At 40.0% G+C, this 12,531-nt stretch overlaps 1 protein-coding gene and 1 long non-coding RNA gene across 3 annotated transcripts in view; one reads left to right on the forward strand and one right to left on the reverse strand.

Annotated features, from left to right (window-relative positions):
• Positions 1-3,034: 3,034 nt before the first annotated feature.
• LOC112487785 (uncharacterized) overlaps positions 3,035-12,531 on the reverse strand; it is a 36,791-nt gene continuing 27,294 nt past the window's right edge. Inside the window, exon 5 of the long non-coding RNA XR_003051208.1 lies at positions 3,035-3,161. This is a non-coding gene — a long non-coding RNA (uncharacterized LOC112487785). The remainder of the gene's footprint in view (positions 3,162-12,531) is intronic.
• The window catches only part of rims4 (regulating synaptic membrane exocytosis 4), a 22,105-nt gene continuing 12,733 nt past the window's right edge, over positions 3,160-12,531 (forward strand). Inside the window, exon 1 of one of the 2 annotated variants that reach the window (XM_008320831.3) lies at positions 3,160-3,840. In XM_008320831.3, coding sequence (XP_008319053.1) covers positions 3,744-3,840 — 97 coding nt within the window. In that variant the 5' untranslated portion in view covers positions 3,160-3,743. Of the gene's footprint in view, positions 3,841-6,686; positions 8,105-12,531 lie in introns of those variants that run through there. The other variant, XM_017036695.2, reaches the window with a different exon arrangement.

The raw sequence follows: 12,531 nt of genomic DNA on the forward strand, positions 1-12,531 counted from the left end.
TTTGTTCAAATTAAAGAAAAATTTCAGGGAATGTTAAAACCTCTCATCTCACCAACAATCTAGATGAGATCACTGCTAAGATATGTTCCAACCATAATTATTAAAAGATATGGCTGATCTCCATCCTAGCCTTGCGTCATTTATATATATTTTAAAAACATTATACTGATCTTTGGTTAACTGTGCTGGTTTTGAAGTTCATGCTAAGATAGTCTGGTAACTCTGGACCCTCACTCAGTCCCCACAAGTGTAGTCATACTAGGGATAAACAGGCAGAGCAGAACACCTTGTCCGTCCAGGACACTGTGCTGTCCTCCAGTCATGTGAACACAGATGAATCTCCTGACATGAACACACTGATTGTCTCACCTCAACACTGTTTCAACCTTCATTTTTTCACTGCCTCGCAAATTGGGCTTTCGCTTCATTACGTTTAAAATCTCACTGTTAAAACTGACATTTTGACAAGTTTATTTTAATGCTTACTTCTACTCATTTGGACGAAGCCTTAACACAAACTGTTTAATATGAAAATACAACCTGCTGATGCTGTGATCCTATGAGATTCTACATCACCAGGAATACACTCTAATTAGTCTAATGACATCTGGTCCTGAATAGACTTTATCAAACCAAAGGTCATGAAAACAAACACTAACACATACACATACACACACACACACACACACAGACACGAAGATACTGACGTCAGTCCATCAGTCTTGCTGTGTCTCTGGGGTTCATCCAGCAGAGACAGAAGGCTGAACAGCCAGAGGTAAAGATCTGCACTCAGCCTCCACTGTGTGTGTGTGTGTGTGTGTGTGTGTGTAGTATGCATGCTAAAAGAAAGGCAACAATGTTCTCGGTCAAAAACAGAGTTTTTAAAGTACATGTAATTATGTATATAATCACTGTTAATTCCATTTTTAAATAACAAGAGAGCTCACACCTACATTCTTAGTTTCCTCTGTCTTTAAACAGCAACAGCAGAAACGTATTCTTCGTCTGTTTTTTTTTTTTCACACCTCATGTTGTCATTTTTAGCTCCAAACCTGCAGCAGGTTTTGTTCAGCACAGACAACAGTTGCTGAACAGAGAAGAGAATTGAAGCTCAAATTAAAGCTTCAGTGACTGGAAAATGATTTATTCAAAAACCGACTTCATTCACTGCATTCTGCTCATCTTTTTCTGACTGACACTGCTGCCATCTACAGGCCTGGGGAGTGTGCATCAGTGTAACAAGTGTTCCAGAAATTAGGGAACTGGGAAAGGTGTGACTTATGTGTTATTCAGTGTCTATTTATCAGGGAGCTAAAGTGTTGCGGTGGCACGTCTGCCACCAGAAGGCTCCTGGTTTTGACTCCACCCAGTGCCCCAGCACAGGTTGGGTTATGGCAGGGTGGACCAAATCATTATGTGGACTACTACCGTGGAGCCCACGATGATGAGACAAGCAAAATGTGATTCTTCTTCTCCATTTGCCCTCCAAATACTTAACCAAAACTATCAAGTCAATGTCTCAGTCCTATAGCGGTAAGAATAAGATGGGAGTGAGGATGAAGAAGAAAGACGAGCAGATGGAGGCAGAGAGGAAACGACACATGGAGAAAAGGTCAGTGCTCCTGTGGTACGGACTTGGACAGCATGCTCACAGTAGGTACTTGTCAACATGAGAGCAGTGCACTTCACTGGCCACAGACCACTCAGCAGCGCCCACACAAGGACGGAGACAGCGTTACAACATATAATGACTGGAATGCAGCAGACCAGCTCGGGCTCTAATGCAATCCTTCAAAGGGTAAAGTTGTGTGAAAGATGAATGGATCATCAAAGGCTGGTCCAGATGAGTCAAAGACCTGAGACACCTTTGTACAGAGTGGGACATTTTCCACAGCACAACACCTAGTCGAGAACTCAGCACTTCAAACTGGGTCAGTGTTGAAGAACTTTGAATGTTTCAGTGTATCCAGGTCAGAACATAACTACTGGTTTTCTTTTAGTTTTGCGTACGTTTCTCATTAAAATGCATGGATGCAGCAGAGTACAGTACATTTCCACTGATGCAGTTTCTTAGCCCTTGAGATAAGGTTTTTCTAAACACTAAAACTTTAAATAATGTTTACATTGTGTTGTTTATTTTCTTCATAGATGACTGACCCTCTCTGATAAGAGATTTCATTCCTGTCATTTGACCACAGTTTACATGATGATGTTATCTGCATCTACACACATATTTTAATGACCATTTCACACGTTTTTACACGTGGTTCAAATGTGGTTTACCTGCGTCTGAGCAGAACATTAGGAGCCAGTAAAATTATACTAATCATTCATAGTTTCCAGATATAAACTGTTTTGTTTTTTTACTAGTGGAAACTACGTATTTTCAGCCTGTGGCAAAAGTTTTGGTTCCCGGAAGACGTCACTGGGTCTAAGTCACAACTTTTGCATCGTTTGATTTAGTGTTTGTCTGATTGTGCGGTGATGAGAGAGAGCGAAAGAGAGCGAAATATATTGAGAGAGATTGCAAACTTGTCTCCAACGTTTGCCTTCTCCAAGCCACGCCCATATTCACTCATACACACTATGATTGGTCAGACTCTCCCTCCTACCTCTCTCCCTCTCCACTCTCAGTGAATGAGTCCAGACAGAAGCAATAAACAGTAACAGCCTCTCCCTGTCGCTCCCCTTCTCTCTCCCTCCCTCACAGGCTCTCATCATCTCTCGCTCCCTCTGTCCTTTCCCGTCTCAGGAGCAGACAGTCAGTCGAGCGCCGGCGCAGCAACAGCCGACCAAGGAGAGAAGACACTGCGCTGAGCCGCTGACATCATCATTGCATTGAGCAGGTATTCAGCAGCAGAATCAGTGCATCGTCTATGACAGAGTTAGAGGCAAAGCTGGAGCAACAGATTGCCCTCAGCTGCAGCTGTCGCTGTGGCTGATCAGAGCCTGGAAAGGAAACAGATTTTGCAACAGCTCCAGCAGCTGACATCCCCTGGGCTTTGAAAGTCAGGTTCTCCGCTACTGCTGTGTCACAGCACGAGGAAATGACAACGGCAGGCAACAGAAATGAGAAGCGTTGACTTAGTCTGGAAACGAGACTTGCACAGCATCACCTCTGGCACCAGTGTCTCCTCCCATCTTCTCTCCTTCACTGGGATCTGAAGAAAACAAAGCATTTTAGGGATGAATGCATAAAAGATGGAGAACCTTAGAGCGTTACCTGCAGCGTTGACATGAAACCAGTGGGAGACAATAAGGTTTTATTGGTGTAGAGACGCAGGTGAGATTCAGCAGCAGACAGAGGAGAGTTCACCAAGACAAATCTCCTGGACTTCTGAGGACAAGAGCGACACAAACAGGGGGATATCCAAGGCCGTCTGTCTGAGCATAGAGGCCAAACAAGAATGTGAACAGATTGAAAAGAAGACATTTAGGTGCAGAAAGATGAAATGTTAGAAAACAACAAAGACAACAAGAGGACTAAGTGATCAAAGACAAACTATATACACAGCTGATCCACGTCTCTCTTCAGTATCAACTCTGCTGCTGACCTCGGCACCTATTCCTGCCGGGGCAACATTCTTGGGGATCTTACAGGTTTTGTCTTTCCGGGGTAAAGTGGATCTGCCGTGAGGGGCAGCTGACAGCCGTCCAAGACGCCGCGAGCCGTACTCCGCGTGAAGAATGCCCAGACACGCTTGGCCAAGCCGGCCGACCCGGCCCCGACACCGGGCTTGTATATGGAGCGATCGCAGAGTCGCATCAGTCTATCAGCGTCGTTTGAGGCCCTGGCTATTTACTTCCCCTGCATGAACTCCTTTGATGAGGACGATGGTGGTAAGTGGAAACACGTGAGCCAAACTTGTCATACCCAAAACATTGGACGTAAGACGAGTCATTCATCACCCAGCCCATGAAAAGCAGACCATTATATAAATAAGTCTCATCTCACACTGTCATCTGAATATAAAGCAAACCTAGAACTTTGGTTAAATGTTGTCCAATATGATAATGAGTGTGCTGCCCTGAACCTTGCCAACATGATTTAGTGCTGAAACATTAACTAATTAATAGATGAATCAACTCGCAGAGAAAAATAATGTCAGCAATTTTGAAAGTGGATGGAAGTCATTACATTAAAATGTCAAATACAGTCAGTGGTTGGTAAGAATGTGAGGGTTTTTCTGCTTTCATTCTGCTTAATGACATTCCAACAAACACTTGTGGCTGTTTTTTGACATTCCATCTGACTTTTGTAGTTCAGATTCCAGACGCTCTAGACTCTCCTTCATGGCACCTTCTGTCACAAGCAGTAAAAAGATGGCAAACGTTCAAGTTTGAAGCACCTGGACTAGAAAGGCTTGGAACTCAGGCTCTTTCACACCAGAGCTGTTTGGTCCACCTTAGATGGTCCATAGTTTGTTTCCTTGGATTGGACCAAACCAGCAAACTCAGCTCTGGCTGAAAAGATGGCTCTTGATTTGTTTCCAAGCAAACTGAATATTTATGGAATCAAAGAGAGAAGTTGAACCAATTAGAGGAAGTGGTGCATTAGGAGTAAAAAAAAAAAAAAATCCAAACAATACCAACAGTGCCAACAGAGATGGCTGAGGTAAAAGATCTCTGTAGGACAGATGTGGAGGAGTCAGAAAGTGCAGGTATTTACTGCTATATTGTGCTGTGACTCTCTTGTTAGTTTTGTTGTTCAAGCACGATCAAGGGAATACATTTCTGCTGACCCTCCCCATACCCTCAGCGCACAACAAGCAACTGTTGTAATTGGTGATGCTGTGTAGGTGACTTGATACAATTTACAACTTATCACAACATTAGATAGATAATATATTGTACCGTTGCCCGTGTATCGTGATACGTATTGTATCACCAGATTCTTGCCAATGTTCACCCCTAGTAACAAGTCTCCAAACTTAGAGCAGGTCTGATTTTCAAGAACCATCAGTTGGACACAAATGTGTTCTTTGTTAAACTCTGCATATCAGAGGTGAAGTTACACAGCCAAGGATAAAAACAAGGTTCTGGATCTCAGAGCTGTGTCTCAGTCATCATTGATTCTCTTTTCCTCTCTACCTTTAGACCTGAGGCACAAAGAACAGTGGTAGAACTCCCCTCCACCCAAACAGACCTACGAGTCTGTAAACCTTCCTCTGTGAAAGAACAAACCACTTCCAAGTCTGTAGATACAGTCTGACACAGTACTTCCTGTATAACAAAACACTTTCACAGTGGCAACTAAATGTGTCCAATCAGTACCCTGCTGTGATTGAAAATATATCTTTATATTTTCATGGACATCAAACACATCCATAAGGCAACACGATAAAAAAGGTCAGTGTCCTAAACCAGTGATTCTCAACCACTGTGAGTGTGCCACGGAAACATATCCAATGTCATTTAATTGGTCCCAAAACTATTATTTATTCATTCATTGCAAATATTTTGTCTTTGTTCGTCAGTGCATGACAGGCAGAGCAGTTAAATCGTCTTCCGCTAAGTGGCAGCAGATGGTTATTAAAAGTAAAATAAAGATAATCAGAGCTGTTGAAGAAGATCTTTGTGTGTCTTTCTTCAATTCTTGCCAGTATATCAGAGACGTCTTCAACTAAACAGGAGCATATTTTTAGTAAATTTAAACTAGAATTTTATTATATTTCATTACATATACTTTTTATGCCATGGGGTTTTTCCTGATAATATATATGTGCCGTGGCTCAAAGAAAGTTGAGAAACACTGTCCTGAACTAAGAACAACATCAGCTGTCTGCTAGTTTGATTCCCGCTCTTCTTGTTTGTGCTTTTCTGTTTTGTCTTGTGCAAAAGCAACAACGTTTCCTATTCTTCCTCCGTTTGTTATTAAACCAACCAGTGACTCTGTGCAATGAAGAACAAGATCTGCTGAAAAAATACATGCCTTCAAACAGTGGTCCCTTCAACAGTCCAAAATGATTCACACAGATTGTCTCTTTTTTTTGGTAGTGTGATTGAGTGGAGAAGTGTACAGGTTGTCACCTGCATCTGATGACTTATGGAGGGAGGGATGGAGGGAGGGAGGGATGGTCTGATGAACTGCAGTTACAGTTAGACCTTTGAACTCTTAATAAGTGTAATCATCAAAAATGTTTTTCTGTCCGCTAAGACTTTTCTTTTACAACTGTGTTTGTCTGTGGGGAGCAGGACACTTCAGTGACACACAGTTTACACAGATACTCTATACCTATTTGTAACCCCCCTGCTGAAAAGCAGTGTGTGAGGTAATCAGAGCAGAGCAGCAGGCCGTGGTTTGCGGCTCTCACTCTAATTAAATGCTAATATGTCTGCTGATTGTGGCTGACTGCAGCTAAATGGAGACCAAATTGCAGGTTAATTTTCCCTCTCTCTCCACTTCTGTCCTCTTGTCTCTCTGTCGTCATATACACTGGGTTTTTAACCACCTTTTCATTATGTGGTTTGTGTCTTTAACTACTTGTCTTTCATTTTTATTCCCTACTGCTAATTTATGAATTAATTTAAAGTATGTATATATATATATACATATATACAGTATATATATATATATACACATATACACATACATGTACATACACACACATATATACATGTATTTTTCTGTTCAATGAAACAGTTCTGTATAAAGGTTAAGGCATAAAAAGAAATAAGACGGTAAACTGCTGACTACTAAATGAAAGGCTTTAAAGGAGCACATGTAAACTGATAGGTGAGGTCAATGTGCTTTGCTGAATTTGGGCTTTTTTAGGAAAGTCCTACAGGTAATAGATTTTCCAACAACAATCATAAAAACAGAGAGGACACAGTGCTGTTCAGATTACATTTAAATGCAAGGTTTACAAAGGACAAAAAGAAACTAGGGCTGCGCGATTATGGCCAAAATGATAATCAAGAATAATTTTTTATCAGTATTGAAATAACAATCATTAATCACGATTAGTAGTATGTAGAAGTAGAAGTATGGGAACAAAGCTGTCAGTTTAAATCAAACTTAAAATAAATAATAAACAATAAAATAAAATGGACTCGAAACAAATGCTAATAAAAAATAAATATGCCATTGATCATTAACATGAAGGGACGGAAACACCTATTCCTGTTAAGGAAACTGTATAGGTATGTTTCATTTTGTTTGGTTGCTCACAGAACAGATTGGACACGTTTTGGCCCCCCAAAAAATTGCGGTTATTGGTTATTTCAGTGTGTCTTTAACAGGTGGATGGATACAGCACCCCCTGGTGCAGAGTATGGTTGCCTGTGTTGTGGCGGGAGACAGACGGGGGTTTAGTAGACCAACGTTAGCTTTATGAATTCATCATATTTGAGTTTGTGGTGTTCAGGTGGTTGAATACGTTAGTTGTGTTGTCATGTGACGCAGACACAACTCTACTGTACAGCAATTTGAGGCTGCCCGGTGCCGCCTGCTGCAGGGAGCGCTCACCTCCTGATCAGGAAGCTTTCACTCACGCCCTAGCCGCTTGGCTGACTATTGGTTGAGAAAGTGCTGCAGCAGAGCCAGATTTTTAAATGTTAATATCACCGACGATCATCCTAATGTAATCGTGATTGTGATTAAAATTTGAATATTTGTGTAGCCTTAAAAGAAACCATAATTAATACGGTTAAACTTAGGATTTCAGAAACAATCAGTTAAAACAGACTTTAAAGCCTAAAACTATCATTTGCCTTTTTCGCAATCACTAAAAGAGAAGCCATAAATCTTGAAGCTCTCCATGTCACTTCAAACTCCTGCAGCCTTTGGCTTCTCAGCGGAAGACAACACTAACATCTGTGTGGGGACATTAGGATGTTTTATAGCTTCAGCGTTTATACCTGAGACTGATGGGAAACATGTGAAGTATGAATGTCTATTACTTTGAGAAAAAAAAAAGGTAATGAGATGTCACTCATTGTGGGAGGAACCAGAACATTCATCTTCCATGAACTAGATAACAGAGAGAGAAAGTGAAGGGAAGGAAGGAAGAAAGGAAGGTAGGCTGCAGCTAGAAACAGAGGTTAATGAGGAGAAACAGAGACAGGAGAGAGGAGCATCAGCCAAGGATCACATACATGGAAGGTAAGACGTAGAGAAGAATAGAGATAAAGGCAAAAAAGATGAGAAAGGTAATGGAAATATAACTGTGTAATAATACAACTCTGGTCTTCTATTTTTTTTTTTTTAACAATTTCTTCTTATTGACCTCAGCAATTATTTTTCCCTTCATTCTTCTAGACCTTTTTTTTCCTCTTTGTCCCATTGTTTTCATTCTGTCAAATCACGTCGCAGTCACGGAAGGTGTTCAGAAAATAGACCTCCAAGTAAACTTTAACTATAGAAAACTGTTTTAGTTTTTTTATTTAAATAAGAGGAGCAGTGTAAAGATTTCCATCTCCTGGAACACTGTGAATACAATCGCAGGGAAGCATACGGTGGAAAATGAGTCAGAAAGATGTATGTGTCAAAGAAAATGAGTTATAGAGGAGAACGAGGGGAGAAAAGGTCTCCTGTGAGCTTCTGAGCTGAGGAGACGACCCAGAAAAGTCAGAAGTAAAAAATGGACTGCCAGGAAAGGAGGTCTATTCTATAGGGAGGATGAAGAGGAAGAGGAGGAGGAGGAAGGGGAGGGGGTGTGCTGAGGTTGCTCGTTTGTCATACTGAGCAGCAGGGAAGGTGTTGTTCAGCTTGTTTAAGTCTGATGCAGGGGTAGCGGTGGCTGTTTTAACACTGTTTGTCATTGTGAGGTGCAGGAACTGCAAGAGGCACCTGAACACATCAACAGCAGGGAACAGGGAAGAGGGAACGTCACAAGAAAATAGATTTCATTCTTCAACACAAATATAAAGTATATAAATATAAAATATAAAATAAGTTTTTAAAAAATACCACAGCATTATATATATATATATATATATATATAGATTTTTTTTTTTTTTAAATTGTAAATTTCCGTCATATAATATTTGGTTCCCAAAATTCATAACCTTCAACAGTCCTGGTACAGACACCAGAGCTAAAGTTAGTTACAATAGTCCTGGTATAGACACAAGAGCTACAATTAGCTTTAACTGTCAAGGTACACCGGATTTAGCATTAGCTACAACAGTCCTAGTACAGACACTAGAACGTTAGCTTCCACAGTCTGTGGCATTTCAGCTTTAACTTCAGTCTTAATACTGCAGTTTTACTACAAGTTTTTTTTATCTGTCTTAAAATTCCTGACGTTTGTTCCTTTGCACGAAGCCTCTCCAGGACCTAATTCTAAATTATTAGTACAACAAGCACAAATCAAGTTCTAATTAAAGCATGATGTGAAACACAGTCACACCTTGCACATGCACATGAGTGTTTGGACCAAATATATCTGGGTCCACGGGGTCCAGGTGCATCATGTCCTGTTCCTCAGCACTGTTTGTTTTGCAGTCGTAAACAGTACTAGTGTCTGTTTGCTGCAAGTGCAGATGTTGATTTCATGTTTACAATTTTGCCAACAACACTGGGACTTTAGATATCATCAGCATTTTTTATACTGCAATTAAAAAACTGCAGCATAAACTGATAACAACAACATCTCTGACCGTGAGGCACAAGAGATGAACACATGAAGGAATAAATACATGCTGAATGAGATTACTGATATTTAGGACTATGTAGGTTCTGTGCAAAAGTTTTAGGCAGGTGTATTCACACAAGGAATCAAACACAGAACCTTCTTTATGGCCAGAGAAAACATTTCTGTCCCCAAGGGTGGGGCATGACAGAAAATAATCAAGAACCACGGCTCTAACCCAAGTTTTCTCATGGTATAGTACTGAATGACCAGAACCGATGATCTAAAGGACAGTAACGACCCTAGTAGAAACAAGTTCCAAACTCAGAAAGTTATGTTACCCATCACAGAACACTTCATTGAAAATCAGATGCAAGAAGAAAAAGTTCAATCAAAAAAAGTTTCAACAGCGAGTGAAGGGAGAGACGGCAGAGAGGCTCAGAGGAGACGCGATGAACAAACAGCAGGACTGAGTGTGATGACAGCCTGTACTGTGACAGACTGACAGCAGGAAGTCAACTTGTCATGTGCAGCCTGTGCAGACAAAGAGGCCTCGGCCACGTCTTTATTTTTATCCACCCTGTTACATCATGAACGCCAGCCTGGTTTGGTTGTAAATGCCAGGGCCAATTAACAGCCCCATGAAGTCACAGAGAGGCATCGCTCTGACAGGTCCTGACAGTCTCCTCCCATTCACCGTGACAACAGGTTCAAACTTGTTGGTACTCACTCTTTATGAATTGTGGATTTATTCTTCATTTATTTCAGATTATTGTCCGTGCATTTAGGTCACTGGAGTTAGTCAACAATAAAAGAATCACATTCTAAATGTACAGTTTTGCAATTTCTAAAGTTTTTACTCCTTTTTAAACATATGTTTATGTTTTATACAAATGTCTGTTGATTGTTATGTCAACAATCAAGACAAATACAGTCTTTGTGGTGTGCTATAAGTGAGTTAGTGCAGTAGAGTGAATAATAAAAGAGCACCTTTTAAATATATACTGCAGTTACTCATCTCATAGTACAGAAGTACTCCATTAGTAACTCATTCATTTCAAGTGTATAATCTGTAGGAAGCAGAGTTTGTCTTTCAACAGATCATTTCATTTTTTGCAGAGTTTGTCTTTCAACAGATCATTTTTCCCCCACGTTGTTCATGTTTTTAGCATCCACTTGTTACTGTTGAGTCTCATCATGGTCTCCACTCTAAGTTCTGGGATAAATCACCCAAAGAGGGTGAAATCATTCTTACTAACAACCACACTGGTCTGCAGCCTGGTGTTTGTTGCAAAAAAAAACCCAATTACTTGTCATTTAATGTAAAGTTAGCAGTTAATTATTATTTTATTTTGCAGCTTTCACAGATACATGTTACTGGAAAGTAAACTGCTAACGCTTCCAGACACATAAATGATGCGTTGTGGGTAGCATGTCACTAGGGTACAGTGAGTGTAGCAATTATGGTTTGTTCTACTTTAAATATTGAAAAAATTGACATTTTTACTACTTCAGTTTCTCACCACAGTTTATAATCGATAGCCATTACACACCACGGACTGGGCCACACCAAGGTTACATCTCAGCTGCCTGTGGTCCCTGATTTGAAGGAGCAGGAAATATATGCTACATACAGTGAAAGGGAATTTAGAATTAAAAGTCAAGAAGAAATATAAATGTAAAACATTCACCTTTTTGAAGAGATTAAGAAAATGACAGCAGTACAATTCCAGCAGGTGAAGTTCTCACCAAACTAATAATGAATTCAGACTTCGACAAAAAAAATAAAAAATAAAAATAAACAATTGGCAGCTACAGGTCCTGATCAATACTTTGCTCTCTCAGGTTGTGAACCAGTCCATTTACACCGATTTAGGATGATTGAAGACAAGCACTTTAATTTACCTCCAAGGAGTTTCTCCAGCAGTGGAGGCTGGGTGGAGAGGGCAACGATGTTTGCTACCACAATCTTTAATCAACTCATCCTAATCAATACACTTAATCCTGAATGTTATTTTTTAAATTTAAACATACGCACATGTTTCTGTGCATACACTTGTTTTGTTAAGATGTGTTCAATTTTTAAAAATTATGATTAAATGACTGTGATTAATTATGATAAATTAGTACTTTATTTCCAAAGTACTGATTTATGACCAATAATAATTTAGTACTTGAGGGAGTTCTATAATAAGGACATTGTGAAACATCTCACTGGTTACAAATAACTTACATTTGATTCACGTGACCTTCTGGAAGAGAATTCAAATTAAAATCTCCCTGAAAGAGTACAGAACCTTTCTTTAGACTTAGCCCCGCCCCAAATGCCCTCATTGGTTAAGATTCGTGACAACGTCAGAACCGATTAACACTTCCCCATTTCAAGACTGATGTTTGTTAGCATGTGTGTTCAGAGCCAGTAAGCCAACGAATTGATAATAATAATAATAACTGCATACATGTGCACGAGTCATTGCTGCGGCCAGTTATCTAATTTTATTTCATTTTATCAGAAACGTACAAATCTTGTCCAAGGACACACTGGCATGTAGACTGATTTGTTTGAATGAATTTGTTACATTGCTGGTCACTGGTTTTTCTCACTAGGACACTCACTAGGCTGTGACCCACCTAATCTGTCTGTCAGTGTGGACCACATGACTGGTGACCAGCTATTTTTGTGTCTGTTCTACTTTTACCATCATTTCTCTGCTGGGAGTAAAAAAAAAACCTCAAGATTTCTGACTCTCATCTGCAGCATCACAACTTTTATGCGTCACCGTTTTTCCACACCTGGCATCAGACTGTGTGAGTGTTACATTCAACAGGTGACTTCAGTTTTCTGTTGTAAACACAGAGTCAGCTTAGGCTCTTAATAATAATAATAACAATAAATAAAGATGATGAAATTATAATTTTGATTATTACTTTTATTTTAACCAGTTACAGACTAGAC

The sequence above is a fragment of the Cynoglossus semilaevis genome, chromosome 11 (assembly GCF_000523025.1).
Source record: "Cynoglossus semilaevis isolate Cse_v1.0 chromosome 11, Cse_v1.0, whole genome shotgun sequence".
In the NCBI taxonomy this organism is placed as follows: domain Eukaryota; kingdom Metazoa; phylum Chordata; class Actinopteri; order Pleuronectiformes; family Cynoglossidae; genus Cynoglossus; species Cynoglossus semilaevis.